This window comes from Orbicella franksi, chromosome 12 (genome assembly GCF_964199315.1).
Source record: "Orbicella franksi chromosome 12, jaOrbFran1.1, whole genome shotgun sequence".
In the NCBI taxonomy this organism is placed as follows: Eukaryota; Metazoa; Cnidaria; class Anthozoa; order Scleractinia; family Merulinidae; genus Orbicella; species Orbicella franksi.
This window is the reverse complement of record NC_138156.1, coordinates 16,323,586-16,350,920: the sequence shown is the minus strand read 5'-3', so window position 1 is coordinate 16,350,920 and position 27,335 is coordinate 16,323,586. Positions and strand designations below refer to the sequence as shown.

At 38.9% G+C, this 27,335-nt stretch overlaps 1 protein-coding gene and 1 long non-coding RNA gene across 2 annotated transcripts in view; one reads left to right on the top strand and one right to left on the bottom strand.

Annotated features, from left to right (window-relative positions):
* The window catches only part of LOC145462502 (uncharacterized), a 212,152-nt gene that overhangs the window by 157,360 nt on the left and 27,457 nt on the right, over window positions 1–27,335 (top strand). The gene's annotated exons all lie outside the window — the stretch shown is intronic.
* LOC145462386 (tRNA (uracil-5-)-methyltransferase homolog A-like) lies at window positions 37–26,641 on the bottom strand. The gene is made up of 24 exons (XM_081445896.1): window positions 24,205–26,641; window positions 15,470–15,561; window positions 13,424–13,442; window positions 13,073–13,129; window positions 12,512–12,584; window positions 12,043–12,124; window positions 11,664–11,718; window positions 11,108–11,179; window positions 10,424–10,446; window positions 9,248–9,296; window positions 8,779–8,839; window positions 7,913–7,948; window positions 7,367–7,437; window positions 6,992–7,053; window positions 6,400–6,484; window positions 5,706–5,809; window positions 5,298–5,349; window positions 5,088–5,148; window positions 4,358–4,438; window positions 4,025–4,068; window positions 3,659–3,734; window positions 3,458–3,577; window positions 2,757–2,853; window positions 37–2,084 (listed from the first exon to the last, which is right to left on the bottom strand). Exons 1-24 carry the CDS (start codon window positions 24,733–24,735, stop codon window positions 1,919–1,921), a joined length of 2,169 nt encoding a protein of 722 aa, XP_081302022.1. The 5' UTR covers window positions 24,736–26,641; the 3' UTR covers window positions 37–1,918.

The window sequence follows — 27,335 nt, the reverse complement described above, 5'->3', positions numbered from 1 at the left end:
TAGTTGCTTTAATAGATCTCTCTACAAAGTAAATCATTGCACAATGCAACCCCAGTACAACGAACAGAGTCCTCTCTTGTCCAAAAACAGTAAACTAGCGCGCAAACATTGGACACCAGGCCTCGCCGCCTGAAGGATGGCATTTACTCGATTCGGTGACTTAAACAGTGTTTAGCATTTCATGGGGTTGCACTGCACTGCATGAACCTGGGTGTAACATAGACTTCTTAAAGTTTTAAAAAGTATCTTTCACGTCAGAAACGATATATACGTTCATATTTTATTGTTTCTACTGCGACTTTTAGAACTCTGACATGAAACATTTACACAACCCTGTTAAATTCTGTATACACCTGAAGAATACCTAACAGAATTCCTATGAATATTTTACATAAATACTTGTTTGTAAAACAACATATCACCACACTTGTTCTCGACAAGATTTTCTCGTCCGGGAACCAGTGCCTTTATAAGAACAGCAAGACTCATTGTAAAGAAACATATAACAGTTCTACATACGTTCCCTTGTTCTAATTGGTTCCAATGTTCACATGACATTCACATTTGCCATCCCCACTCCCCAATTCACAACACCTGAACTAATTAAATTATCCTCTTGTTCTTATTGGTTTAAAGTGACCACGTGGTACCACACCAGATTACAGTAGAACAGTGGCTGATATTAACCCTGACTGATAAGTCGAATTTTATCCTTAAGGGCCCATTAACCGATTTATGCGAGCGCTCGCGCACGTTGCTAAGGAGGTGAAATTTCACTTCCGGTTACTTTCGTCAGCCTGAGCGCGGAAAATAAAAACAACCCAATAACTTCCAAATTCGTTTACATTTAGATGTTTTTCTGTGTTTCACAAAATGCAAAGTAAAAAAAGTACAAGCAGAGACAAAATAACAAAAAGACACAAAAACAAGAGCAATAGAAAGAGAAAAACTAACTCCGTGTGGCTTTGTCTGATCTTACCGAAGTGCGTTGGTAGTGTAAATTGCGCACGCGCTGATAGGGTAACTTCCAATATATATCGGGCGCACTTCCGGTTTCTTTAAATGCTAAAGGAAACGCGGTTTTTATTTAAATCCCGCCTTTTTCGACGAATTTCGATCAAAGCCAACGTTGGAAAGATAGCTATGCATTCCTTTTTCAAAATCATGCTTTTTTCAGAAAATTAGGAATTTTTCAATATTTTCAAATTCTCTCAAAATCTGACCTTTTAGAAATGAAACAAAATCTATGCATAGCGTAATGAAGATTTAAATTAACATATTAAATCAATGAAAAAAATCCCGATAAAGTAATTTGCCTGGAAGCCTTTGCGTTTTTTCAGTATTAGTCACATGACCATGGGCGTGGCCTGATGACGTCATCACTAGTGTTACCAATCATGAAAAAGTTAAAACACATGAAATAACTCAGAACTAACTAAAAATGACGAGGTTATATGAGAATAAATTTTCTTTAGCAACGGCTCGAAAAGATCGGTTAATGGGCCCTTAAAACGTTTATGAACTGTCGGTCGAAAAACAGCAAGACGACCGATTAACGTGAGAATTTCTGGAAACGTTAGTCAGGCCCATGAAAGACTGAAAACGACTCGCGAATAAGCAAAAGCACAATACTTCATGAATTATTATTATATTATACCAACCCCGCTAAGCGGAACCCCTGCTAACCGGAGCTATTTTTTTGTTTCCCTCGGCAATTCAAGTTGGCGGGGTTCTAGGGTGCTTGTGAACCTATGGTGACCAAATTTGCCGCGGTTCCGTTCTGAAAGGAAATAGAGAGGCCGAAAATGTTGGCATTGTTTGGTTAAAAGCAAGCACCCCTTGTGTTTAGAAGCGTTGTACACTAAACGTGTCCCTCGTTGATAAATTTCTTTTATTCAATATTACTAAGTATGAGTGCTCAGTAGTACCACTTGTAAAACTTGGCTGCGTCCACTGAAGTCATGTCTCTCTCAAACAATAGCAGCAACTCACAGTGTTTGGTGTGAGGGAACAGGTCCACTGGTACCGCCTTTACCAGGCGGAATGGAGCTGTTTTGATTCTCTTCGAAGTTGGCCTGCACAAGCTGATCAATAAAAAGCCATATTAGAGAAGGGAGAGAAATATTTGATAGGTAGCTACCACCAGCTCACTAGCTGGTACTGTCGATCATATGTATTTTATATCCGATCACGCAGGTCAGAGGTAAAGCAAGCTGACGGAAACTGTATCCATTAACCAGCTTCAAAAATGACTGCATATATAACCTTGTGGCGACATGCAAGGTCACCAAATTAAATGACAACCTCTTCTTACCATGTCCTATTAAACCTGTCTGCGTCAAATCAACGCAGGAAGAAATTTTACGTCTTAACTAGTTAGTTAGACCATTATTCAGATTATGAAGGAAAAGTCAAATGCAGAGATAACATAACCGAGAATTAGGGAGACCTTCATCTCTCGTTTGTCTGCTTTGCCTGGTCATTTGCCTAATTTACCGCGTACAGTGGAACCCCGCTCTACGACCACCCCATTAATACAGTCACCTCGTTATTACGACCACTTTATTCTGGCCTGAACAAAAGCTCAGTCAGTTATTTTCTTACTTAAAGAACCCCTTTAAAACGGCCACCTCGTTAATACGACCAGATTTTTGTGGCCCGTTGGTGACCGGATTAACGGGGTTCCACTGTATTTTTCTTGTTGGTCAGAAAAAGGAAAGTGACAAATAAGCCAATAGTTGTTGCTGGTATCTTACTCGAGAAAGTTGACGAAAGCGGCGCTCGGGTTACACGACACGTAGATGAGTTTGTCCATTCGACGACTCTTCCTGATGGCATGAAGAACTGATTGATCTGTAAAATGACAAGAAAATAAGGATCAAGTAGAAAAGAAAAATCAAAATAATGGCTTGATACAAGGTAGTTTTTTTTCAAAAGTAACTGCAAGATCACTCTACTTCAATCAGTCGTATAACTTCACTACAATATATCGCAAAATATGTCAGAGTGCCATGTTCATGAAATCCTCCGAGGTGTGACCGAGAAAATTACGATTCTGATTGACCAATCAGAGAATAGCACGGAGCATAGTGGAAATATCGTCTAATTGTGGAAAAGTTTGCCAAATGAAAACTCTCTGAAGTACCGGAGAGAACACTGTTCACAGCCTCTTTACTCTTCAACGTACGTGAAAGAAAAAGCGAGCAAAGCGAGCGCGAGCACAAAGAGGTGAGGGCGGGGAGGAGAGCGAAGCGAGATAAACGACTAGAGAATTTCTTTCTCGGTTCCCATCTTCTACCCTGTTAAATCTCCCGTTTTCCGCTGGCATCCAGTTCTCTCGCGATTCTATTCGCGCGTTCAACGATCGAACAAAAATACGAGAAAATAGAGGGCTGTGAACAGTCTAACCGGAGAGTGCCAGGAGTGATTGGTGATGGTCTTCATGTGTTTTACTCACGCAGTCCGGCGCGAGGAGGGTCCATAATGCCAATAATTTTTGTTTTCCGTGGCATGTTCTTGAACACATCAACAATGATGTCTTCTGCTTTACCGCACACAAACTGAGCGTTCGTAACTCCTACAGAGCAAGATATAACGTTAGAATCACTGTTTAACCAACTGAATAGCAAGGGAACTCAAACAAGACGCTTAAACTCACCGTTCAGCTGGGCATTTGCCTTGGCGTCTTCCACGGCGTTTTCAATTATTTCAACACCAATTACGCGTTTGACACTCTGTAACAAGCAACATCGCATCCCATCAGATAAATTACCACGATGATTAGATTTTACCAAATTTAAGGCTTTTTGGTTAGTTTAATTTCTTGCGGTTTATTATCGAAAGGAATTTTCTGGTTCAAAAATGTTTGCGCTTATAGTTGAAAGCGATTTTCAATTATGAGTTGAAAAAGTGTGTGCAAAATCTTAATACGGTTGTTACAGGAATAGTGTATAATGTCAACATTCTCAGTACTCTTGCAATTTAGTCCAACTGAAACGGAGCGGTGCTGAGCGCTAAAACATACCTGGGCCAGGCAGAGACCAAGAGCTCCAGTACCACAACAGATATCTGCAGACATCAAGAGAAAAAAGTTAATAGCTAGTAATTCAGATGGACGCCTTGAAAGGTCGCTTTGTAAACTGACGACAGCATGCACTCCCACAACAGAAATGTCTTTATGAACTCGCACGTTTTCGTCTCAGTAGTTCTTGGTAAGGTGACGGTGATGCTTCACCCGGCAATTGACCTATATGTCCAAAACGCAGAAGCCAAGTAGAGACTGAGGCCCCCTTTCCCCTGCACAAAGACAGTCTTTCACTCTATGTGATGAGCAAAATCTCACAGAACAACTACGTACCAAGAACAACCGTCTCATCTAGATGGTCACCACACCACTCTTTCAGTAAGTCAAACAGCTTTTCAGTTGCCTTGGTGTTAACTAGAGAGAAAACAAACCACACAGGTAACAATAGGCCATTTCCGAGGTGCCTTTTGTCCCTGTGTCAAAACGAGTCTACGTGCGAAACCATTCATATGGAAATATATATATTGTGTTCCCCCTACAGGTTCATTTTCATGCAAATCAAACTCATTTTCATATGAAAGGTTTTGCATGAAGACTCGTTTTGAAACAGAGGCACAAGGTAATTCGCAAATGGTCTTTTGAACAAACCGGGAAACCACGCTATCCAGCGGAAAGTAATTTATGTTATGGATAAAGTTCTCTATCTTTTTTTTTAAAGCAACTGGGTGCAGATGGATAAGACTGGGGACAAGCCTACCCAGATAATCAAATTCTAAGTATCCCAGGCCCAGGGAGGGGGGGGGGGGGTACTCGTCCTACCTTTTAGCAGTTAAACAAGCGGTTTTGGTACCTCAGCACCCTTGTCATTTTGGGAACCCAGGATCAAAATCTCCACTGATTTACAAACACTACACATAATAAAACTAGACTTGGGAGAATTTGGTGCTCTATCAGTATCTTTCATTCTCATAACCTTACTGCTAAAAGTTGTTATTGCATGGTGTAGAGAAGTCTGGAAAGATTAGTACTGGTCACGATTTAGGATTGAGGGTGATCAACTTACCTTGGAAGAAGGAATCAGGAGATATCCTGAACCTCAGGCCACAAAGCTCTTCATAAATGTGCTAAAATGTACACAAACACTACAGTGAGTTGACAGTCCCCTGGAACAATCCATGATTTGTAAGAACAGAAAAGATTTTAAATTTTTAAAAAATAGAACCAAACGTTTTTGCCATAGTCATCAGATACTGATGATGATATTAAATCTAACCTCTTCTCCCATGATATGAACAAAAGGAGCTTCTGCATTCCCTCCAACAGCCCTATAAAATATAATACAGCATTCAATGAACAATCCTCAGACACAGACACAGTGCCACTATATTACTGTTAGTACATCTGGATGACAACTTTTCCAGTAACATTCAACAAGAAAGGACATGTTGCATTCATAACCAACTGGGTATAAATGCTTGGTATAGGATTTACTTCCTGTTGTTACAAGTATTGTTTGTTTGTTTTACTTGCTGCAGCAAAATGTTTTAAAAATGTAATAATGCAGCATACTAGGTCAAAGAGGATATCAAACTCTAAACATGGTCCAAATCACTACATTTCCTTGATGATCCTTGATATTACTTGATAAAGAAACACTTGTCATTTCATGAGGAAGTCATACCTTGTGTGGTTTATTTGCAGATAAAGGGATGTCAGAGTAACATTTTTGCCATCTCCAGTTTTAAAGTACTCACTGATGCGATTTTTTTCAGCTTCTATTTCTTCCTACAGTGAAAAAAGTTTGAAAATACTCTTAATGTATTAACACCATCAAAGTGACTCTAAAACAGTTTGCTGAATTCTTATTAACCCATTGACCCTTGCGCCAGCCATAACCAGGTGTGATGAGCGTTGGCCCTTGTTCTTCTTCTGACGTCATCACCTTTGGCCAAAATTGGCATCATCTACACTCAAGTTCTGCCAGAAGAAAAGATCTTTCCTTTGATACCCAGATCAGAGTGATTGGCTCAACAGCGCCTAAAATATGCACGAAAATGCTCAGAAATTTTAGTGGAAAACTTGGAGCAAAATTTCCTTCGGGTACACTTGGCTACTCCAGGGTAAGAATTGTTCGTCTTGATGATGCTTTCTTGGGAATTTTTTCAAGTACAATGCAGCTAATTTGACTCATATCCAGGCTCAAATGTCCAAAATGTCCAAAAAATGCATTTTTTGGCAAAAAGCTCTGGGAGTCAATGGGTTAAACATTAATGTGAGTAAAAGAGCTTTTACCAAAATCTCACATGTGATAAACTGTTTAATAGTAAGATATCAATCCCCATGCATTTTAACAAAAAGTACTTTCGTCACTTTACCTTGGTCATTTTTTGTGGACTGAATTGTAGGACTGCCATTGTGTCACCATACATGGAGCTCCGAACAGTCAGTGTCTGCCAATAGCTATCAAACATAATTACAGGGTACACAAAACAGCCTAGTTAAGTAAACCTGATAGTATTACTAGATATAACAAGAATTGACTACAAAAAAGGCTGTTTCAGCAAGTGTCTCACTACCTCAGCAAAATTTACAGCTTAAAAGTTACTTTCTGTAAACAAGGTTACAAAATCAAACAAAGTGAATAAATATACATGTACATGCAGTGGATTTGCACTTATCCCAAAGTTAGTTTCCTGGAATGCCGCTCAAAAAAAGAAATCAAAATTACAGATATATTATATAACACAGATCATTTCTAAGTGTCACAAGGTTAATAACTTCCAAATCCTAACTGGCAGAATGATGCATGAATCGAACTGGATGCCACATGTACAAAGAACAAATCCACCAAATTACAATGCAGAACATGGTCAACTTATTCACTCAACAAGCTTCCTTCCAAGTATGATATTGTTAGAAACGTAGGTGCTGACATAATAATATTCATTCACTAACATAGCAACCTACCCTGTGTGAAAACAAAGATCATATACTGGTAATGGGGACTGTCTCACATAAGTCTGAAAAGCCTGCAAGAAATTCACTTCTAATTAGTCAACTATTCAACATACCCCCAGGAGACTCACAATTAAAACCATAAAAAATGTTGGATCTGACCTAAAAATGCAATAAAATGATGTAAAAGTAAGCTAAAGTTTTGGCAACGTTCTGTCTGCCTTCCTCAGAGTGAAATGACTAGATGAATAGTTAAAAAAGATGTTTAAGACATGCTTTGAGACTCACAATGATTTCCAATGACTCACAGTGACCTACAATGATTCACAATGTTGCTTAGTGACAATAGAAATGAACCTCTCATGGAAATTTAGGTATTTACAATACCTTAGCTATAGCTTTGGCCTTTTCTGAAATATGAATGCATTCAGAAGGTTCTACAACTCCACTGTAACCCTCTACAGAAAAACAAAAACATTGGGTACATCTCTCAGCAATTCAACAAGACATGAGTCTAAATAGTTCAGGGTAAAACACACATGACACACATGACAGTCCATTTCTCAGGTTTTCTGGCATCTTTAAGCAGGCTTGATTCACTTCCAAACTCAAAATACATGTAGGTGTTCTCTCTCACTGAAGGCCAAATATCGTATTCAATGCCAGTTCTAAAAATTTTGTGGTTAGTCAGGATCATCAAGGAGGATCGTTAATGGTGATTTTCTTTTAACCTCATAAACTATTGTCTGCATAACAACTATGTAAACTTAACTGAACACAAAATTTAGATGTTATTTACTCCTGGGAACTCAAGGGCTAAGCTCAAATTTTACACTTTATATTAATGTTGATCATTTATGACCCTGAAGATGCAGACATTTTTAAGCCTATACCAGTATATGATGCTTCAAAGAGAATGAAAAAAAGGCTTACCTTTGTAGGAGCCAAGACGGAATCCAACAGTTTTAGCTACAAAGGATGAAACATAATAACAGTCAACATGTCATCTTCAGGGCTGTCATTAAGTTGCCTGTGTTCTTGTTCTCCACACCCGTAGCAAACTTGTTACTTTGTGGGTAATTCTTTCAACAACAAGCAATTTCACCCATAGCATCAAGGGAAAATCAAGCATACTCAGCCGTAACAGGTGTTACAGGTTACTGCCCTTAATGACAGCCCTGATCTTGAATTACATGTACATGTAATTATAACGTCAAATTCCTTAATTACAGAACTCAGAGATAATTATTGCCTATGAGACTTGTTTAGCAGGGAAAGGGGAGTGATTACTATCACATGCACTCTAGAGTAGACTCTGAATGTCAAGGCCTGAAGTTTAAAACAGAAAATAACTTTTCCTGAAAGAAAAAAGACAAAATATAAATAGTTGTTTACTGTCACCACACTTATTAAATAATTGAGTTTAATACCATAGCAAATTATTTCAATATACTGTATATCAAAATTATTGGGAGATATCAGGGTAAAAGGAGGCATGCAAACAGCTCTTTTCAGCTCATTCAGCTCCATAATTTTAATGAACTGCACTGGGAATAATGACCTTGGTTACTGTTTTTTTTCAAGAGAAATACGCTAATGTTTGCATTTGCTAGACCCTGTTTACACTTGTACAAAGCATACATCACCCAGAGGGTCTCTAGTATGAGTTCATCACCACCAGGAATCGGTAGCAATTCACTGTACAAGTGATGTAAACAGAGCCTTATGGGGCTTTTTCAACTGGAGCTAAATTTGCCAATTAAGCATGTACTCTCTAATCACTCTTACTAGTGTCCTACCTCCATCAGGGCCTTCAGCAATAGTGAACTCACACTTATTACGATACCCATCAAGAACAGGCTGAAATGTTTGAAAGGGAAAGTTAATGGATGGGATGAGGTCTGACTTCATGTATCGTGTCGCCCATCACATTGCTATGGTCGTACTAAAGGGACCCACTTGTAACATTCCATGCCACTGTGAATTTGTGCCCACGTAATTTACAAGGATAGTGGATTTTCTCCTCTTCTAGTCAGTTCTTTCAAAAGTCATCAATTTGATCCCAGTGATGACTGCAACCATGAACTCCCAAAGCGTAAAAATGCATTTTTACCAGTACATGCAAAAATCTGTAACTTCAAAAAAACAGATTAAGTCTGTTGCACGACCGTAGGAAATGATGCAAGTATGTAAGTCTGACAGACACAAAGCTTAACGGGTCTTCACGACAATGTTGGCAAGTTATGGAATAAGGAATTTCCTACTCACCGATTCTACACAGTCTAGCAGCTCACAACAAATTCCATTCCTCTTAGCACTACAAAAACGAAGTCTACTGATTAAAATCCAGCTTATAACTGTCAATCTAAGGTACATATATGGCACTTATCAATATCACATCTAACATCCATTATGTATTTCCAGGGGGTTCAAAGAATTGGCCTAGGCCTTGTTAGACTGGACATTAAAAGAAGGATTATGCATAGGTGGATCATATTTAAACATCTGTTATGAAGAACATTCCAAGTGACAGGCCACATTGAACACTTCATATCAACCCCTGTGAAATGGACCCCACAAAACTCTGACTTTTCTGCAAAATTTAATAATTATATTTGTTCTGTTTTACCTAAGTCACATGATAATGCAACTATAACTCCAATAACAGGGCTCAAGACTAACTTTTCAGCTTGCTAGCCCAGTGGCTATTGACAGGTTTGATTTACTAGCCAAAGTAAATTTTTCACTAGCCAGACGCAGACATTTGCAAACATAGGAATCGATGCTAAAATTATAGGAGTCGCTAAACAACGAAAACCAAAGTTTTCACTTCCGTGAGAAATTCCCACAGAACTTCGCAACTCGCCGCCGAAAAACATTCCTTTCCCTCAAAATGCCAATTCACGATTTCTCATGAACACAACATTTTTATTTACAAGTTCCAAACATAGGCATCGATATTATATATTCAAATTTTCGAACAACTGCAAATTTTTTAATTTTTTGAAAGCGTATGTGACCTCCAGATGCTGCGCACATGAAACATGATCCCTAGAGTTCCCCATGGTTTCATGCATGGCTTATCATTAGCAGCAAGCAGTTTTTTGTCGTTCGTCATTTTTTACTAAGAGAAAAACAAACAAAAAGTCAATCATTCTTTCGCATTTTAGTAATTTAAAGTTCTTGTTTGGGCCAATAAATTATATATAATATTTATTACAGCCAATGTTTTAAATTCTGCATGCTTTGACTTGATTTTGTTTTGTGAAAAATTTGAAATTAACTTTTAATTGGTTTCCTCTGGGCCTCCAGCGCTCGCAAATTTTCATTTTCACTAACCAAAATGGCTAGTGAAGCGCAAAAACCACTAGCCAAAATGGAATTTTTACTAGTCTGTGGCTAGTTGGCTTCCGCTAGTCTCAAGCCCTGAATGAAGTGGCCTACCTTTCCTGTTCAACCCAGTTGTTCTATGAAATAACAGAAAAGAACATAAATTAGCACATGTAGAAAGGACATAAGCAAGTTAACATGGACATACAATGTACTACTGTTTTCTACAGGCAGTGATCTGCCTACTATTTCCCACACTTCATACATCATGGAAATTGATTAAATATTCAATAACAAAAACCAAAAAGGTACAATGTACATTTCAGAAAGCAAATTAGTTAGGACTGTTATAACAGGCATGTATACAGAAGGGTAACACTTCCAAAAAGTCTTGTTATTAAATTATGTACCGTTTTACTATGCCTTTCAATAACATGCAAACTCAGGACTTCACATGCTAATTAGTGATTCTCTTTTTTGCTGCCATCAGTCATATACAAGTAATTACAACAAAAGAAACTTAAAATGGATCAATATCTACCAATCGAAACCCACAAAGGTGTTTTTGAACTTGTTGAAGTAAAATTTTTTTCCTGAGAAGTCCACTAAGATATCGGATCAAACATGTGGCAGTGAAAAAAAGCAACCATCGGTCAAGCACAGTTCATGTGACATCAAAAAGGTGCAGTAATACTGCTGCTTTTGTTGCAGATGTTTTTGTTTATACTGTGCATTCACCATTGTCACAACAAACTTTAATCTTATGGTAGATATTTAGTAAATAAACATTCATCACACCTTCAGCACCATTATGGCTTTCAACTTTCTGGTGAGTTTTCCCAGAATTTCCAACATGTTATTCCGTTTAGTCTAAAATTGGAAATTGGACATAGTAACTTTCAGTATAACCACAAAGATTAGCGGCTTTTATTTACTTAACTACAATGTTCAAGAAAGACCAGACCCAAACAACAGGTTTCTCATCCCTAAACAGATCATAACCAGTTGAACTAAACTGAACAAATATCCCTGTAGTAGTAAAAAATGCCATTTTTGCTTAAGATCAACCAAAACCTTGATGCATGTGGACCTTGCTAAATATTGTGTAAATCTCTCATATGCAAAATGTTTTCATGGCTTCCCTAAAACTTGAATCTAAATAACAGTCACTTCTCATATCAATTATATAATGGTATTGCTTGTCAAAAATAGTAACCAATGAGATACATGTAGCTACCTTCATTGCCAAAGGCTCTTATAAATGGGTATTTCTAATAATTCTACATGACTGCTGTTTACACTTTAAACCAAATCATCACCATCACACAAGTACCAGTAACAAGGCATTAGTTACCTCCATTTGCTTACTGTAGGGCTGATCCCACAGTGGAGTTACCACATGGTTTAACCTTGTCAACGAAAAGGCAAATCACATAAATATCAAAAATAACGAATAAATATAAAGTATTTATCGGGCACATTAACTAGTACAAATTAATAAGTACAATTAAGAACATGACTGTACTGTCCTGTAGATCCCACTTTTCACTTAAAAAATGGAAATTACACAAGAGGAAAAACGATAACAAATATTAAAAACTTTCAACTGGAAGATGCTCATTCGCATCTACTTAATCAAAAGTACTGATTAGGAAATATACTTGGGTTGGAATTATGAGCTCCATGCTTGAATGTGATGCTCAAAGGGGAAACAGGGTGGCTGAATTTCTCACCTGACAGAAATAGCAAGCTCTTCCCCCACATCTTCATCGTCCACCTTTATTCTCTTAGCATCAACATTTGATCGTGCTGCATCTGAGAGCATTCCATAGATCAGTGATCGGATTTCATAATGACCCAAAAACCAGTACAGAAAGAATCACGCACTTAACAAAGGTTATAGAAGATCCCTTCTCCAGCCTCAAAAGTATATTCATACCCTTGTTAGTTTCCTTCCTTTAGCTTACTGACAACTACAGTGGTTTCATGGTTCAAGTGCATTTGGTTTAAACCCAAAATTCCTGATAATCAGTTTACTCTTAGTTCTAGTGCTCTTGTGTGAGCTTGTTGGAGTTTTTAATGTTGAGAGTCAGTGGCAATAGCTATGAAGTATAGTGTAGGTCGTTCATATTTCATTTCTTTTGCAATAATTATCAATTTTGAGGTTGATGGCAGATGCAAGTCAAGTCTCTGGTTACTAACCCTGGATCATTCTCTTTCTTGCCATTCCTTCTGCTCGCTGAAGTGCCAGAGGATCAGGAAGAGGCTGAGCAGGCTAAAAATACACATTACATCACCTCTAGTTAGTACATTGAATCTTTCTGCTATAAATTACCACTTAAAAAGTAAGCTTTGATTCAGTTTATGAAGACTCTTCCAGGCCAAAAGCTAAATGGCACCTTCTAATTCTCCAAAACTCCCCTATGAAGATGGTAGCTAGGCAGCATGGCCGAGTAATAAAAGTGCTAGACTTAACATGTGAAAGTCAAGGCTTCAAGTCCCCTCCTGACCACCAGCTAGCATTGCGTGGATCTGTGCTAAGCAGCGTTAAACAGTGCTAAGCAGTTCCTAATCTTGTCACTCACAAAACATTTAACAAAATTGCACTGTATCAGCCTCTTAAGAAACATACAAAAGTCTTGTATCATTCATTTTTGGTATCCCAAACTGAATTGGAATTACTGAAATGGAATTTCAAATTCACCCTGTGCAAACTATGCAGTACGCTTTTGCAAAACTTTCCTTATTGAATGTGTATCATACCTTAGCAGAAAGTACTTTTCCTTTCCACTTGTGTCCTGATAATGATCTGATGGCCAACTATAAGAAGAATCCAAACAACAGCAATCACTAGGCTAGCAACTATTAAACATTTCTTACATCTTAATCAAATCAAATAAATAAGGGAAAGGGACCTAGCCCAGACTGTTAGTATGGTATAAACTCTATGAATGTGATATATTCTTAGCCTCATGATAAGTTTCATGATAAATATATCCTACATAGGCAATGCCAAGCTCTAGTGATGCGATCATAAATATGTTATGTTGTAAAACCTATCCCAAAACGCTTATATGTCAGGATTTATGGATGTGGCTAACCAGAAAGTCTTACCCGTCTTTCCTCTTCGTTCCTAAAGAAATTGAAAACATAAAATGGTTAGGGTTTGATTTCATGTAATGAATACAATTTTTTCTTACAGCGCAGCTTGGATATATCCGAACCAAAATATACGCGTAATTCGCATCAGCCCAATACACGTATACGCGTATGCATATGCACACATACACGTATACAGTATATACGCGTATGCCTGACTAGTATGTATGAGCTAAACTATTGTTTTTTTCTTTTCCTAACAGGTCATTGTTGTTTTCAAAGGCTTGACAGCTTGCCACCGAGCGAGAAAGAGTTTTCTTTATTTTGCATACGCGTATACTGTATACGCGCGTATGCCTTCAGACTAGACTTATTGCAAAATGTTAGCTGAAACTAACATTTTGCAACTGGGCACTTGACAGAAAATGAACTGACTGAATATAATTAAAAGAGAGAGTATTTTGCTGTTAAATCAAAAATTTACCATTTTTTTTTTTGCCAAATAAAACCGGGGATACACACTTCAACAATTCCATCTTCAGGGAGCAAACACAACCGAAAGATAACTTTTTTTCGACACAAAGTAAACACGGTCCAAGCAAGCGCGCGACTTGGAAACGTGTGCCAAAACACACAACTTTTCCTTGAAGAAAATTAAAAATAACAAAATGTGAGCGGCGCACCATAGAAACTTCAATAAACAATTCTTTCGTCGGGGAAAGAGTATTTTACCATTTGAATGAACGGTTTGTGTCAGATATATCCAGAGATATCATTTTCTCGACAAGGTCTTCGAAACGCTTCAAACAATAAACATCTCACAAGCGACTCGCCGATGCATGCCAAAACAGAACTTTTCCTCGAAGAAAAAATAACTAAACATGAGCGACACGCCAGTGAAACTTTGATAAAAAATTATTTGCCTAAAGAAAGAGCATTTTCCCATTTGAATGAACGATTTGCGTCAAATATAACCGGAGGTATCATTTTTTCAACAAGGTCTTCTGAACGCTTCACACACTTGCTGACGCATGCCTAAACACAGAACTTTTCCTTGAAGAAAAAAATAACAAACGTGAGCAGCGTGCCATAGAAACTTTGATAAACAATTATTTGGCTAAAGACAGAGCATTTTACCGTTTGAATGAACGATTTGTGTCAAATAAAACTGGAGATATCATTTTCTCAATGAAGATCTTCAGAACAGTTCAGACAATAAACACTTCCCAAACAACTTGCCGACGCGTGCCAAAACACAGAACTTTTCCTTGAAGAAAAAATAACTAAATGTGAGCGGCGCACCATAGAAACTTTGATAAACAATTTTTTCGTCAAGGAAAGATTATTTTACCATTTGAATGATCTGTGTCAAATATAACTGCCGATATCACTTTTTTGGACTAGGATCTTCAGAATGCTTAATTCAGACAAACATTTTGCAAACGACTTGCCGACACGTGCCAAAACACAGATCTTTACTTGTAAAAACATTAAGTTCACGTGTTAAAATAGGGAGTTCAAACGACTGCTTCAATTTTCTTCCCATTTTTGGTAACTTAAGATCAAGCAAGTGTTATAAACGGTAGTTTGTTGGTGAATTTGCAAAGTGATTGAAAACTTGCAGTATGATAGTTTTCATTGATCGGCAGGACGTTTTAGCTCGTTTTAACAACATGCAAATTTCGCTTTGAAGGCTTTTCATTCCCAGAAATATAATGTCCTTTGTTTGACCAACAATGCTTCACATAAAGAAACTTATGGGAATGCATAACAAAGAGACAGATATGCGCGTATATACGCGCATATGTGCGCATATATACGCATATGTGTGCGCGTATTAACATAAGCGTATATGCAAAATACGCTCGTATGATCTGCGTATACGTAGTTTGCATACATCTGAGCCGCACTGTATGTGCATAACTAATATTTTATCAGATGGATGGATTAAAGACACATGGAAGAACTATAAAAGCCACAATTGTCTATTGTAATGTGTACTGTAACCAGTTTTTTTTTTTTTTCAATAAATTGCTTAACAAAAAAAGTATTGCACTATACCTGAATGTGACATAGGCATGGTTTGCTCCTGGTGGTAGTTTCACTTTCACAGGTCTTACATTCAGTCTGTTAGCTATCATTTTCTTGAATTGCTGAAAAATAGACAAAAGTGCTGCAACTGTCGCCCTGAAAATAATCCAATTTTTCTTTGATCCCTTTAAAAAATGGTATTTCTCTTCAAATCCCTCTCAAATATTATTTATTTCATTGATTTAAAATACATATATACACACTCAGCAATCTGAGTTTCAAGCAATGTGATTCACTCCCTACCAAGTGAAAAATGCATGATTTAAACAAAGACAAAATGACTAGCGTGAACTCACATTTTGCCAGTGTTTCTGAATCAGAAGTCCTGAGAATGCATGAAGATGCCAGAAAGTTTTCAAAGGAAAGATAAGACTTAGCGATGCTTGAAATTCAAACGGTTTCAGGACATGTCCTTTGCAATCACAGATTTCATCAACCTAAGCACACTTCACTGTCGAGTCACTCTCTGCCCAGCGCTGGCAGAAATTAATACCATGGGATCATCGGCAGCAGCATCAAGTAATATTCAACCAAGCAACTCCAAATATTCAGGAGAAAGTCTTTATGCAAAACAACATCCATTTTTTGCCACAGTCCTGCACACATCACCAACTGCACTTTGCCAACTGCACCTTAATTTTGATCTCAAGTGAACTTCAAAACTTTTATTGAGTGGTGAAAATGTTTTGCAAGCAGACTTTCAGTTGTACAGCGTTAAAAGATCGTAAAATTTTTTGCTCATTTGTCATGAGAATTTTATCGAAGATTAAACAGATTCCCCATGTTTGAAGATTTTGTAAATAGTTTTTTGCATGCTTTGTACTGCTTGCTTGTTTCTCACCCATGAATTGTGAGGTCAGTTGAATTGACTTTTAATGATTTCCTTCTGAAAATGTTGAGATTGTCTGTTGTTGAGATCACTGAGTGTGTATAAACTAACACAATATTATTCCTTTCAATCTCAGTGAAAAGCAGCAGAATATTTAACTCATGGCTTTGTGGCCCAGTAAATATTTTCCCACTATTCACCTCTATTTCAAAGAATAATAATTTGTTAAAGTGCCACTAACCTACCAATTTTTTTTTCCTTTAGTAAAATCTACTAGTTTCCCTGATTATTTCAGCGAAAAAATTATCTCGATTGATAAAATTCTTGTGTTTCTACAGGCATTTCAACATGTAATTTCCATGTTCACGACCGCGCAAAGTGGGATCTGGGTCGGGTTACTAGTGACGTCACTTCAGGAACCGGGCTAAAACACTCAAGAGACTTTTGACTGAGCTTCGAGGGCCATGCGCATGGTGTTGGTGTACAGTCGCTAATTACTGACAAATGTCCGACTTTTACTTGCATGTTTTTTGTTATGGACTGAATGTGAACAAAAATAATCGTAGTCATAGATTCTCTGTTATATCAGCTTGTGGAGTTGTTGTTTGAATCTCCTCTTTTTTGCCAGGTTAGCGAGTAACAAGCAGAAAACTTTACACGACTCACTGAAATTCTCGTAGGCAGCATTACATTTTCAATCCCAAACGGTGCAGAGTTTGCAGCGTTTACAGCATTTGAAGCATTTACATGTCTAACATTCGTTTGTTTTCCAGTGTTAAATTGTGTCGAGCATTCTGTGTCTATCGTTTCTATTGCTTGTTTTCCTTCTATCGTTCATTTCGTTTCGAACGTTTAATTGCACATCTCAAGTTTATGTATTCAAAGACCTACGTGATCGGTTGACATCGCGAGAGATTTCCAGGGACCCTTCATGTGAAAAACTGGCTTGGTAACCAAAACAATCATCTGTTTGTTGCAACCAATTTTGTAGTGTTTTGAAATGTTGAAACGGGTTGTTTTGTGCAGACAAGAAAATGCATGTCAAAATTGAAAGATCTTATCTTCCGCTGAAGTTAAGATCAATAATTGCTCGATTACCTAAAAATAATGTCACAAAAATTAAGATATATCAACTGATAAAGCTGTTAAATGAAAAAAAATGGATAAATCAGTGGTAAACCTTTCTGCTTCATTCAACCTGGAATTTACTAGCCGTGGGAACCAACAATTCTGATTGGCCAGTCTGTAATTGTCTTTTATCAAAAGTAAACAAAGAGAGTCAACACAATCGTTTCGTCTGGTATCCGTCTAGGTTTTTTAGGAAGGCACAGGTTTCGTTTGTAGTTTAAAACAAGATATCATGTTAAATATGCCTCAATGTAACAGAAATTGACATGACATGAGTAATTTAATGCTGCCACTGAAAGCCACAAAACTTTCAGCAGATCCCAAGTCCACTGAGTTCAACCTTCTCATAGCACTGGCTCGTCACACAATAAATTTAGGAAGAGCAGCATGGTTCTGGTCCAGTTTAGGAACAAAAATGGTACTCCAACAGTCTTCCAAGTACCATTTACAAGTAATTTACTTCCAACATTTTTTTGCCCTTTTTTTCAATGCATTGGGAAAGCAGGCTTGTTTCGGTGAAATAACTCTAAACCCATCCTTGAACAGGGCTCGAAATTGCGACTCACTGGTCGCCAATGCGACTAAACATTGAGCACTGGCGACTAAATTTTGAGAAGTGGTCGCCAGCTGGCGACTCACATTTTGTCCGATAACTAAAGAAAACCATGACACAACTTTTGTTTTTAAATCTTTATAAAAAATTATTAGGAAATCAATTGGATATGGTAGCTAGTATACAACTCACCTTTCAGTCCCCAGTAAAATAATGTCTGAATATTACAAGATAATCGAAAAAATTTAATGTATTTTGACACGTTGATACTGCGTTCATGGCGTGCCATATTGTTTCAGGAGCTTCTTCTGAAACTGGGATCGCAGGTGCACTTCAACACCATGTGCTTTTCATTTGCCGCGAAACTGGTGGCAGATACCAATCAGTTGAAGAAATAAAGTGAGTTTTTGCGTGCGGGGAATGAAGATTCAAGCATGGCGTTGTTTGTTGGCAGCGAAAGGCAGTGAGGAAAGCAAGTCGAAAATAAAGAACGGCATTTCGAAGAAGTGGCAAAGGGAAAATACGCAAGGACCCGTGTTTGACTGACAATGAAAACCACGGACTTAAAATGTTTTATGCTTCGCTTCATTTAAAATGACTATGGAGACAACCATCACCTTTGGACCAGAGACATATCACCATAGAACAACAGTAGCTTTATAACTAAGTGTTACTCGTGTTGTTTTTAATTGTTTTCGCTCTTCAATTGTGACTTTTCTTGCATGCAAAGTAACGTATAAAATCGTGTTCTTGTGTAAGTTATAATATTATTATATAAAATAAGTTGGCAACCAAAATTTTTCCGTTAACCACCAGCTGGCCCCCGAACGAAAAAGTTAATTTTGAGCCCCGTTGAAATACGTTGATGAACATTTTAAATGATCTGCACGTTGGAAGATTTATAAACTATGTAAAATTTGCATTCATTGTGCCTAACCTGTGCCTGCCTATGCCTGAACTGTGCATCAATTGAAGCTGAAGTCGAGATTCATGCGCCAGTGGCAAGTCACCAAGTAACAGACGCAAGAACAACGATGCCAAAGATAGTTCAAAACCCGGGTTCTAAACGGTACTCAAACTAGAAATCAAACGAATGATAGAAACGATACAAACGTACGATAAAAACGAAACACACGATAGAAACATTGCAAACAATAGCAACAAAACGAACCAAACAAACGATGCAAATGTTTTCACAAGCTGGACAAAACGCTTATGTTAAACGTTGAAATTCGAACCAAAACTTTGGTTCAAAAATATGAATGTAAAGCTAGAAAATCACTTTTATCTTTGATTGTGTTGACTTTCTGTGAAAAATACCTATTTGACTTGAATCTGCAACTCATGTGCACCTCGATTTTCAAGACTTTTGTCTCAAAATTTTAACGACAACGGAAAGGATGTCAAAAATTTCAAACTTGTTCACTCCTGTTTTTAATCGTAAATTTCCTGTATGGTCTTTTCATTTTGTTTTCAAGTGAAAGTAAGTAGATATTCTTGGCTTTTCTCATTAGGAGATAAATGCACATATAATTTACTTTCATTTGATGTCGTCAGATTGTTACAGCTGTCTTTCAATTTTATACTCCACCGTGTTTTTTAGCGTTACATGTTTTGTAACGGCTCTGTACACTAACACCATGCGCATGGCCCGAGGGCTGTCAAAACATTTTCGGGTTATTTGTGATTCATATTTTATCAAAACTGGAGAAGAACTTTAAGTGAAAGAACTGTATCATCTAGCATTACAATTCGGAGTCTAGCTACAATTTGAACAGCTGCAATGTACATATTTTTTTCCATTTCAAAGTGCAGGTCGCCAGTCGAGATCGATGCGTTGTTTAATTAAATTTAGGCCAGGATCGACAATTTCTCAGTCCATTTGGGTTATAAAGGTACAAATAATGACTGAAGAGTTAGCTTACAGCTCTTAAAGAGTTATAAAGATGTCAATTGCTATGTCGCACATGATGGTCTGCGGTTTTGTTACTATTATGCGCACACATGCCATGCCGAAGTAGATTGGCACGGATTACACAAGACTCAAGAGAAAGTTCATGCAGTTGTTAATGCGCCAAGACCAGAGAATGTCCAGCAACTCCGTTCATTCTTAGGCCTGGTTAACTACTACCACAAGTTCTTGCCAAACCTTGCCACCACACTCAATCCCCTTAATGGACTCTTGGAGCAAGGAAAACGATGGAAGTGGACCACAGAGTGCGAGGAGGCCTTCCACTCAGTAAAGAAGCTGATCACATCAGATATGGTGCTCACCCATTATGATCCTGGACAGCCATTGCGACTAGCCTGTGACGCCTCACCAGTCAGAATTGGGGCAGTTTTACCGCACATCATGGAGGATGGCTCAGAGCGACCCATAGCCTTCGCATCACGTACCCTAACCAAAGCAGAAAGGAACTACTCCCAAATTGATAAAGAAGCCCTAGCCTTGGTTTGGTGAGTCAAGAAATTCCACCTTTACCTGTTTGGTCGTCATTTTACACTCGTGACAGATCATGAGCCCCTGACCTCAATTTTTAATCCCAAGAAAGGAATACCAGCAATGACAGTTGCTCGCTTGCAACGTTATGCGTTGTTTCTAGCAGGGTTTGAGTACAGTATTGAGTACAAGAACACAACCCAACATGGAAACACAGATGGATTGTCACGCCTACCTCTAAAGAAAGCCTGTGACAAGGAAGTAGTCGACCCAGTGGAGATTTTTCAAGTATCCCAGATAGAAGTGCTGCCAGTCAATGCAGATATGATCCGTCAAACAACTCAGAGGGATCCGGTTTTGTCACGTGTGATGGAAAACACAAAACAAGGGTGGCCAACCATTAGTGAGAAGGAGCTGGAGCCATTTCAGAGAAGGAAAGATGAGCTCACCATACAGGATGGCTGCCTTATGTGGGGCTCACGAGTAATAATCCCACCCAAGCACCAGGCACAACTGATAGCTGAGCTCCATGAAGGCCACCTTGGAATTGTTAAGATGAAGGCCTTGGCCAGGAGCTACATGTGGTGGCCAGGGATGGCCAAAGCGATTGAAGTAGCAAAAGGATGCACTGGCTGTCAACTTACCCAGAACAACCCTAAGACCGCTCCACTTCACTCATGGGAGTGGCCATCAGAACCATGGCAATGCATCCACATTGACTTTGCTGGCCCATTCTTAGGAACTATGTTTCTGATTGTTGTAGATGCACATTCTAAATGGCCCGAAGTGATACCGATGACTACTACAACTGCCAGCAGAACAATTGAGGAACTAAGAAAGCTCTGCCACACACAGCTTGCCAGAACAGCTTGTAAGCGATAATGGACCTCAATTCATAGCAGATGAATTCGGAGAATTCATGAGAAGTAATGGTGTTAAGCACATTAAGTCAGCTCCGTACCACCCAGCCAAAAATGGAATGGCTGAACATTTTGTACAGACATTCAAGCAAGCTCTCCGCGCAGCGCTGACGGAAAAGAAATCTATCTCTTGGAAGCTGGCAAACTTTTTGCTGGCCTACAGATCAACCCCACATGCCTTGACTGGAGAGACACCAGCTGTGCTCCTCATGGGGAGAAACATCAGGACAAGGCTTGATATACTGAAGCCTAACTTACGGAAGCGAGTGGAAGACAAACAGCAAGATCAAGAGTTATGGTCAAGTCACAGCCCTGCCAGAAAGCTAGAGTTAGGCCAAGCCGTCGTTGCCCGAAACTACAGAGCTGGAAACAAGTGGGTTCCGGGGATCATCACAGCTCACTCGGGACCCTTGTCCTATGAAGTCAAGGTTGCACCCAATACAGTATGGCGACGGCATGCTGATCAACTCAGAGAGTCTGCAGTGACTCGAAACTTTAACAACGAACAGTACACACCGCAACTAAACCCAGCAGTGTTGGCAGCGACACCACAATCAGCAAGTAGTGTGGAGAATGAAGAATTACAGGCTCCCATTATGAGTGGCATGGAGGAACCATTGACCAAAGATACACATGTGGACGACACCCCTGACAACCCTCCCAGCAGCCAAAGCGAGACCATGGTTAGCAGTCCGGCAACACCACCATGCAGACGTTATCCCCTTCGGCTACGGAAGCCACCAGAGAGACTGAACTTGTAACTGAACTGAACTTGTGCGTTATTAATAGATTGTGATTTAAGGGGGGAGGAATGCTATGTCGCACATGATGGTCTACAGTTTTGTTACTATTATGCGCACACATGCCATGTGCGCCTGTTGTTGAATATGAACTGCCATGTTTGATTAAACCTTGTTGTGTTGTACCAGCTTGATTCATTCAATTACGCGAGACACAACATCAATGAACACGAAGAGTTCGTAATTTGACTTTACGGAACGTGCAAATTTCGGAGCGTCAAAACATTTTTATATTCAAACATTAATTTCCCCCGAAATACAAGTTAAAATGCGATGCAGTTGTACTCCACTCCTGCCTACTTCTCCAGATCAATGATTGAAAATAGTTTTAACATAACAGATAAGCAATATTTGAAGGTGAGGTAACTTTTTGCTTCCTTATTGTCGACCAACCGTAGTATATGCATAGTCAATTACTGGGTACGAACACAAGCTGCGCAAATTTGCATATTTCATACTAGTGAAATCATGGAAAATCCTTCAACAAGGTCTCCAAAAGACGTTCAGTATACTATCACTTAGATGAATACATTTCTACTTCACTGTTATTTTGAATGGAATGTCCATTTTACGCACGCTAATAACCTGGGAGTCCTCAACTTATTAGTTTGCATTTCGGTTGACTGACAAGCGCATTCTTCTTTCAGCACAACAATCTCTGTCGGTAGCTACAGAGTTGAATCTTAATTGTTTGTTTCACTTTCCTCATATATTTATAAATGCTTGATCCACTCCAAGTTTGTAATTTAGATATATTTCGTTCCTCAAAGACAAAGCTCAAAGAACAAAACAATTCTGTATTCAGAATGACCATTGCAAAACAGGGCCGGATTACAGGCGACCTCCAGCGTACGTGTCTTTTTTCTTAAAATCCACAAATACATAGCTAGTTCACCAGTTTGAAGCCTCAACAATCTTCTTTGCGTCATTGTAGAACGTAGGTTTCATTTATTATTTGTTTAGACAAGTCTCTACTTCGAGTACAAAAAACGCGATGCGTTTAATTTACCGTGTAATTTCCTGACCTATAATTTCGTCTGGGACTCGGAGGATCATTTGCGCTCGAAATAGTCAGATGGCTTCCAGCTTATCCTAAATTTGTCTTATACAGTACCTTGGCAATTTAAAGCTTTCCTCTAGAGATAGAGAGGAATATACAGGCCATGAAAATCTCTAGGTTTTTGCAGTAGCGGCGAACCCGAGATCGAAGAAATCCTGAATGGCTCCCCACGGCCGGCTTTAGCTTCGCACAGATCAGCCTGCTTCTTTGGTCTTTTTCTCATTTCTGGTAGAGTTTCATCGAGATAGAGGTATTGAATGATGAGGAGTACTTCAAGCGCAAATGATCCTCCAATTCTATGCATCCTGTATTGCTACAGTCTCCAACAACATATCTTCCTTGCATTCTGCAACGATTTTGACACACACTATCGCATGTTCGCATACATTCTTCTCAGAAACAAAATATTGTTATCCCCAAGGTGACGTCAGAAGCCAACTCGTCCCATTCTCCGCTATTCCTCGGTCGTGAACATGGAAAAGGGCAAATTTACAAACTTTAAAAATTCATAGAAAATTAACAAAAATAGCTACAAAGATAATTTTTTTGCAGTGGTGATCAGGAGAAAAAGGAAATTTATATTAGTGAAAAAAATTTGGGGGGTTAGTGGCACTTTAACTGTATGCTTAAATAGAACAGCTCTTTTCAGTCAGGCTAATCTGAGCATTATTCAGGCTAACCAACATGCATTTTCTGGGTAAAAGTGGCTATCAGGAGGCTGGCAACTTCTGACTACCAATCACTTGGTCTATTTTACTGGCTCCTGGACATCCAGACACTTGGTATATTCAATTAAACCTCATTATCAGGTGGTCAGTATAATTTTCATTATCAGGGGACAATTTATACAAATGAAAGCTGGCTTCAACCCTTATAATTTGGCCAATGAACCCCCCACACCATGCAGCTCATTGTTTTAATTTGACTTTTGGAAAAGCAACAAATTAACTGAGCTAAATTTAGAATGTAGCTTACCTTGTAACCACATTTCTTTGGCAAATTTTGAAGTTCAATTTTGTAGATCTCGGAAGTAAATTCATCTCGTTTGGTATAGAAATAAGGATCGGATTCTGCCTCTTCTTCGTCTGGTTCGTCGTTTATTACGCCATCTTCATCTTTGTCCAGCTCTGTAGCCTCATTGTCTTCATCTTCGCCATCTTCCGGCTGCTCAGGTTCATTTTCAGGTTTGTCTTCCATATTGACCACTACATCCAATCCATTCACAGGTCTTGATTTATCATTTGATTCTGAAAGGTCTGACTGTTCGTTGCTAACCCCTGTGTTAACTTCGGACGTCGCTGCTTTGTCTGAAGTAGCCGCTGCATTTGAACCCCAAGAGCTGGCTTCTGTTTGTAGCTTTGCAAACTGAAACAAAGGTGGAAATCCAGGAATAGGCAACGAAACTTCTGGTCTGACATTCAGTGCTTCCGTAGATAGTAAAGAAGACTGGTTAACACTAGACGGTGCTCTTTCTTCCACGCCATCCATGTTTTCTTCGTCCGCCATATTGACACGGCGTGGTCACATGGCCGTATTTTTACATCACTTCAGTAATCGCAGTAATGCAAAGGTCTACCGAGGCCCTGACCGAGGCCGATGCATTCTCGTCCCCAGTGCTACTCGTCTTAAAATGTCATTGATGTCGTTTCTCCGACCACGTGACCAAAAGAAACGGAGGCTCTGGGGACGAGAATGAGGCCGATGAAACCAAAGGAATCTGACGAATTTAAGGACGGTGCCTACTTTTGTTAGTGCGCACACGTTCTGCGCATCACGCAAGCCATGGTTTAAGCGCCACGCGCGCGCTGGGTTGACATGACGTAATCAACTACGCTACCAAGTACGCAACTAAATTGAAAGCAAAGTTTTCCTACTGTGACCAAATCAAGTTTAATGAACCTGTACTTAAACCAGGAACACCAGAACAGCAGCATATCGCTAACCACTAACTGTTAACGTCTTCCAGCTGAAAAACTAGCTGTTATCTGTCGAAAATTATACTGAAATCCAACTGTAAACATGTACCTGCAGATGGCGTAGTGCGCGCGCAAAACAAGTGCGAGACGATACGCAAATGTTTTACTTACTGAGGAGGTGACAGGAAAAAATGTAACAGGCACCTTAAAAAGTTTACAAAAGGATCAGTAACTTTAAAAAAACGCGTGGTTACCCCTATATTTTATGTTATGAGATGGAAGTGGCAAGCCTATTCAGCACGTGATTAGTTTCTGGTTGTGAGCAAAAGATATTTAGACTGTATTTTAGCTGAAACAGAGGACGGCTGTCAGAGACGCTAAAAGTGCTGTTGCAACGATTTTGTTATTACAAACATACCAAAAATGGCTTTTATGTTACCATTTACCATGTAGTTTTCAGATCTTTATAAATGTGTTTGCTTTTCTGTATGTAAAGACGAATTCTAAAGAAAGCTGTGAAGAAATATCCTCTCCTTCTATTTTCAGAAAAATGCTGATGTCAGCATTTTTGTTGAGATTCAAGGCTAATTATCTCGAAAAAATGCGTGGCTACCCTCTTTTTTTCTTTGTGGATTCCGATAGCCCTTGCAAAGATCTACTTTTTCCGCAAGGTCCTAACCTGGCGCAAAAACCTTTTTATTTAGTAGGCACCGTCCAACAAATGTACTAAATAAAGTACACTTCTAGATCGTTTTCACGTGACGTCATCACTTTCTGAAATCCAAAACTAAAGAACCACCAAAGTCTTTATCCTTATCGGGCATAAGAGGCGGTATATTTATATCTGTTTACAATTTTACAGCTCAACAGCGTGCTTTGTTTGGAATCCAGAGAATTTTGAATTTCAGGGTTATGGAGGTGCGTGACACAAGGCTACGATCGAGTTTGTCGAAAAATGTATACTTATCTCATGATTTTGAGCCTTTTTAGAAGTTAGAGCATTATGAAAAGTGCTTATGTAATGCTTGTTTGATCAGTACTGATAATCAGTCGCCTAGATAGCCAAAGTAAGTTCCAGATGTTTACACTATTTTCCGGCCGCCATATTGGTGTACCACGGAGGTACACCAACATGGCGTTTTCATACTGGGCTCTGTAAATATCTGCGAAACATTTCGACGAATATCTGAAGTTTGGGGAAACGCACATGCCTAAAACTTGGAGAAAAGTCTTATTTAGTTATCTTCTATAACATCATAACTTCATAGCTTTTTCCACTGGATGGTTTTCGATTTATTTTTTTTTTTATTGCGTGACAGTGAAAACGATCTATTACGTAGATATAACAATAATTTACGCAGATTATGTGCAACTTTCGCGAATAAATGAAGTTTGCTCCCTCTTCTACCTAAGCTCGATCCACGCAGAAGAGCGATCTGGGAATTAGTCTATGACAGTACAATGTAACCCCAAGGGGTACACGCAGAAACACTGGGTGGAGGGCTTTTGTTGTTGGTCTTATCGATAATGATGAAAAAGTAGTCTCTTCTAAAAAGCATACCCAATTTACGTCTAGAGTGCAAGATTCATACCCTATTTATGACAAAAATGGCCAAAATCAAGACCCTATGTATGACCAAAACGGCTGTAAACCATACCCTTTTGGGGCCTCACATTCCTATATAATATATGGCCCATAAAAGGGAGTACCCTCCCGGAAATGTAACGCTCTGTGAAGGAGACGTTACAAACTTCCAGTCATCGCTACTTACTGTGTTCGGGGGTATGTGGGGGGGGGGGGTATATAGGTACAGTTGAACCCCACTATTTCGAACTCCCAGGAGAAACGAAAAAAAGTTCGAAATACCGAGCGTTCTAACCTGAGCATCAGGCCTTTGTTAGCAAGAGGATAGGAGTAGGGGGAAATTGCAGAGAAAGGCCTAACAAAAGCGTTTTAATTGGCTTATGTCGAACATCCAAAATCTGGACGCGCGTTAGGCTGATTGGATATTACACAATGCAACATAATCTCACACTACCGGAAGTGAAAGCATTTCGATTGGCGGTAAATTCTTTTCTGTCGGGATATTCATCAGGCTTGTTATTTCATCGTCGAGCTCAGAGTATTAGTCAGAAAACAGAGCTCTCTTTGTTGAAGGCCTTTGCAAGTGCTTTTTTCTTGCTGCTTCG

What these genes read in the sequence shown, in the direction of transcription:
- LOC145462386 (XM_081445896.1), bottom strand. Translation starts at nt 24,735, where the DNA reads ATGGCGGACGAAGAAAACATGGATGGCGTGGAAGAAAGAGCACCGTCT. An exon ending in CCGTCTTGGCTCCTACAAAG is followed by an intron (nt 7,438 to 7,912) that starts GTAAGCCTTTTT and finishes GTTTTTCTGTAG; the next exon opens with AGGGTTACAGTGGAGTTGTA. An exon ending in CTGCAAATAAACCACACAAG is followed by an intron (nt 5,350 to 5,705) that starts GTATGACTTCCT and finishes TATATTTTATAG; the next exon opens with GGCTGTTGGAGGGAATGCAG.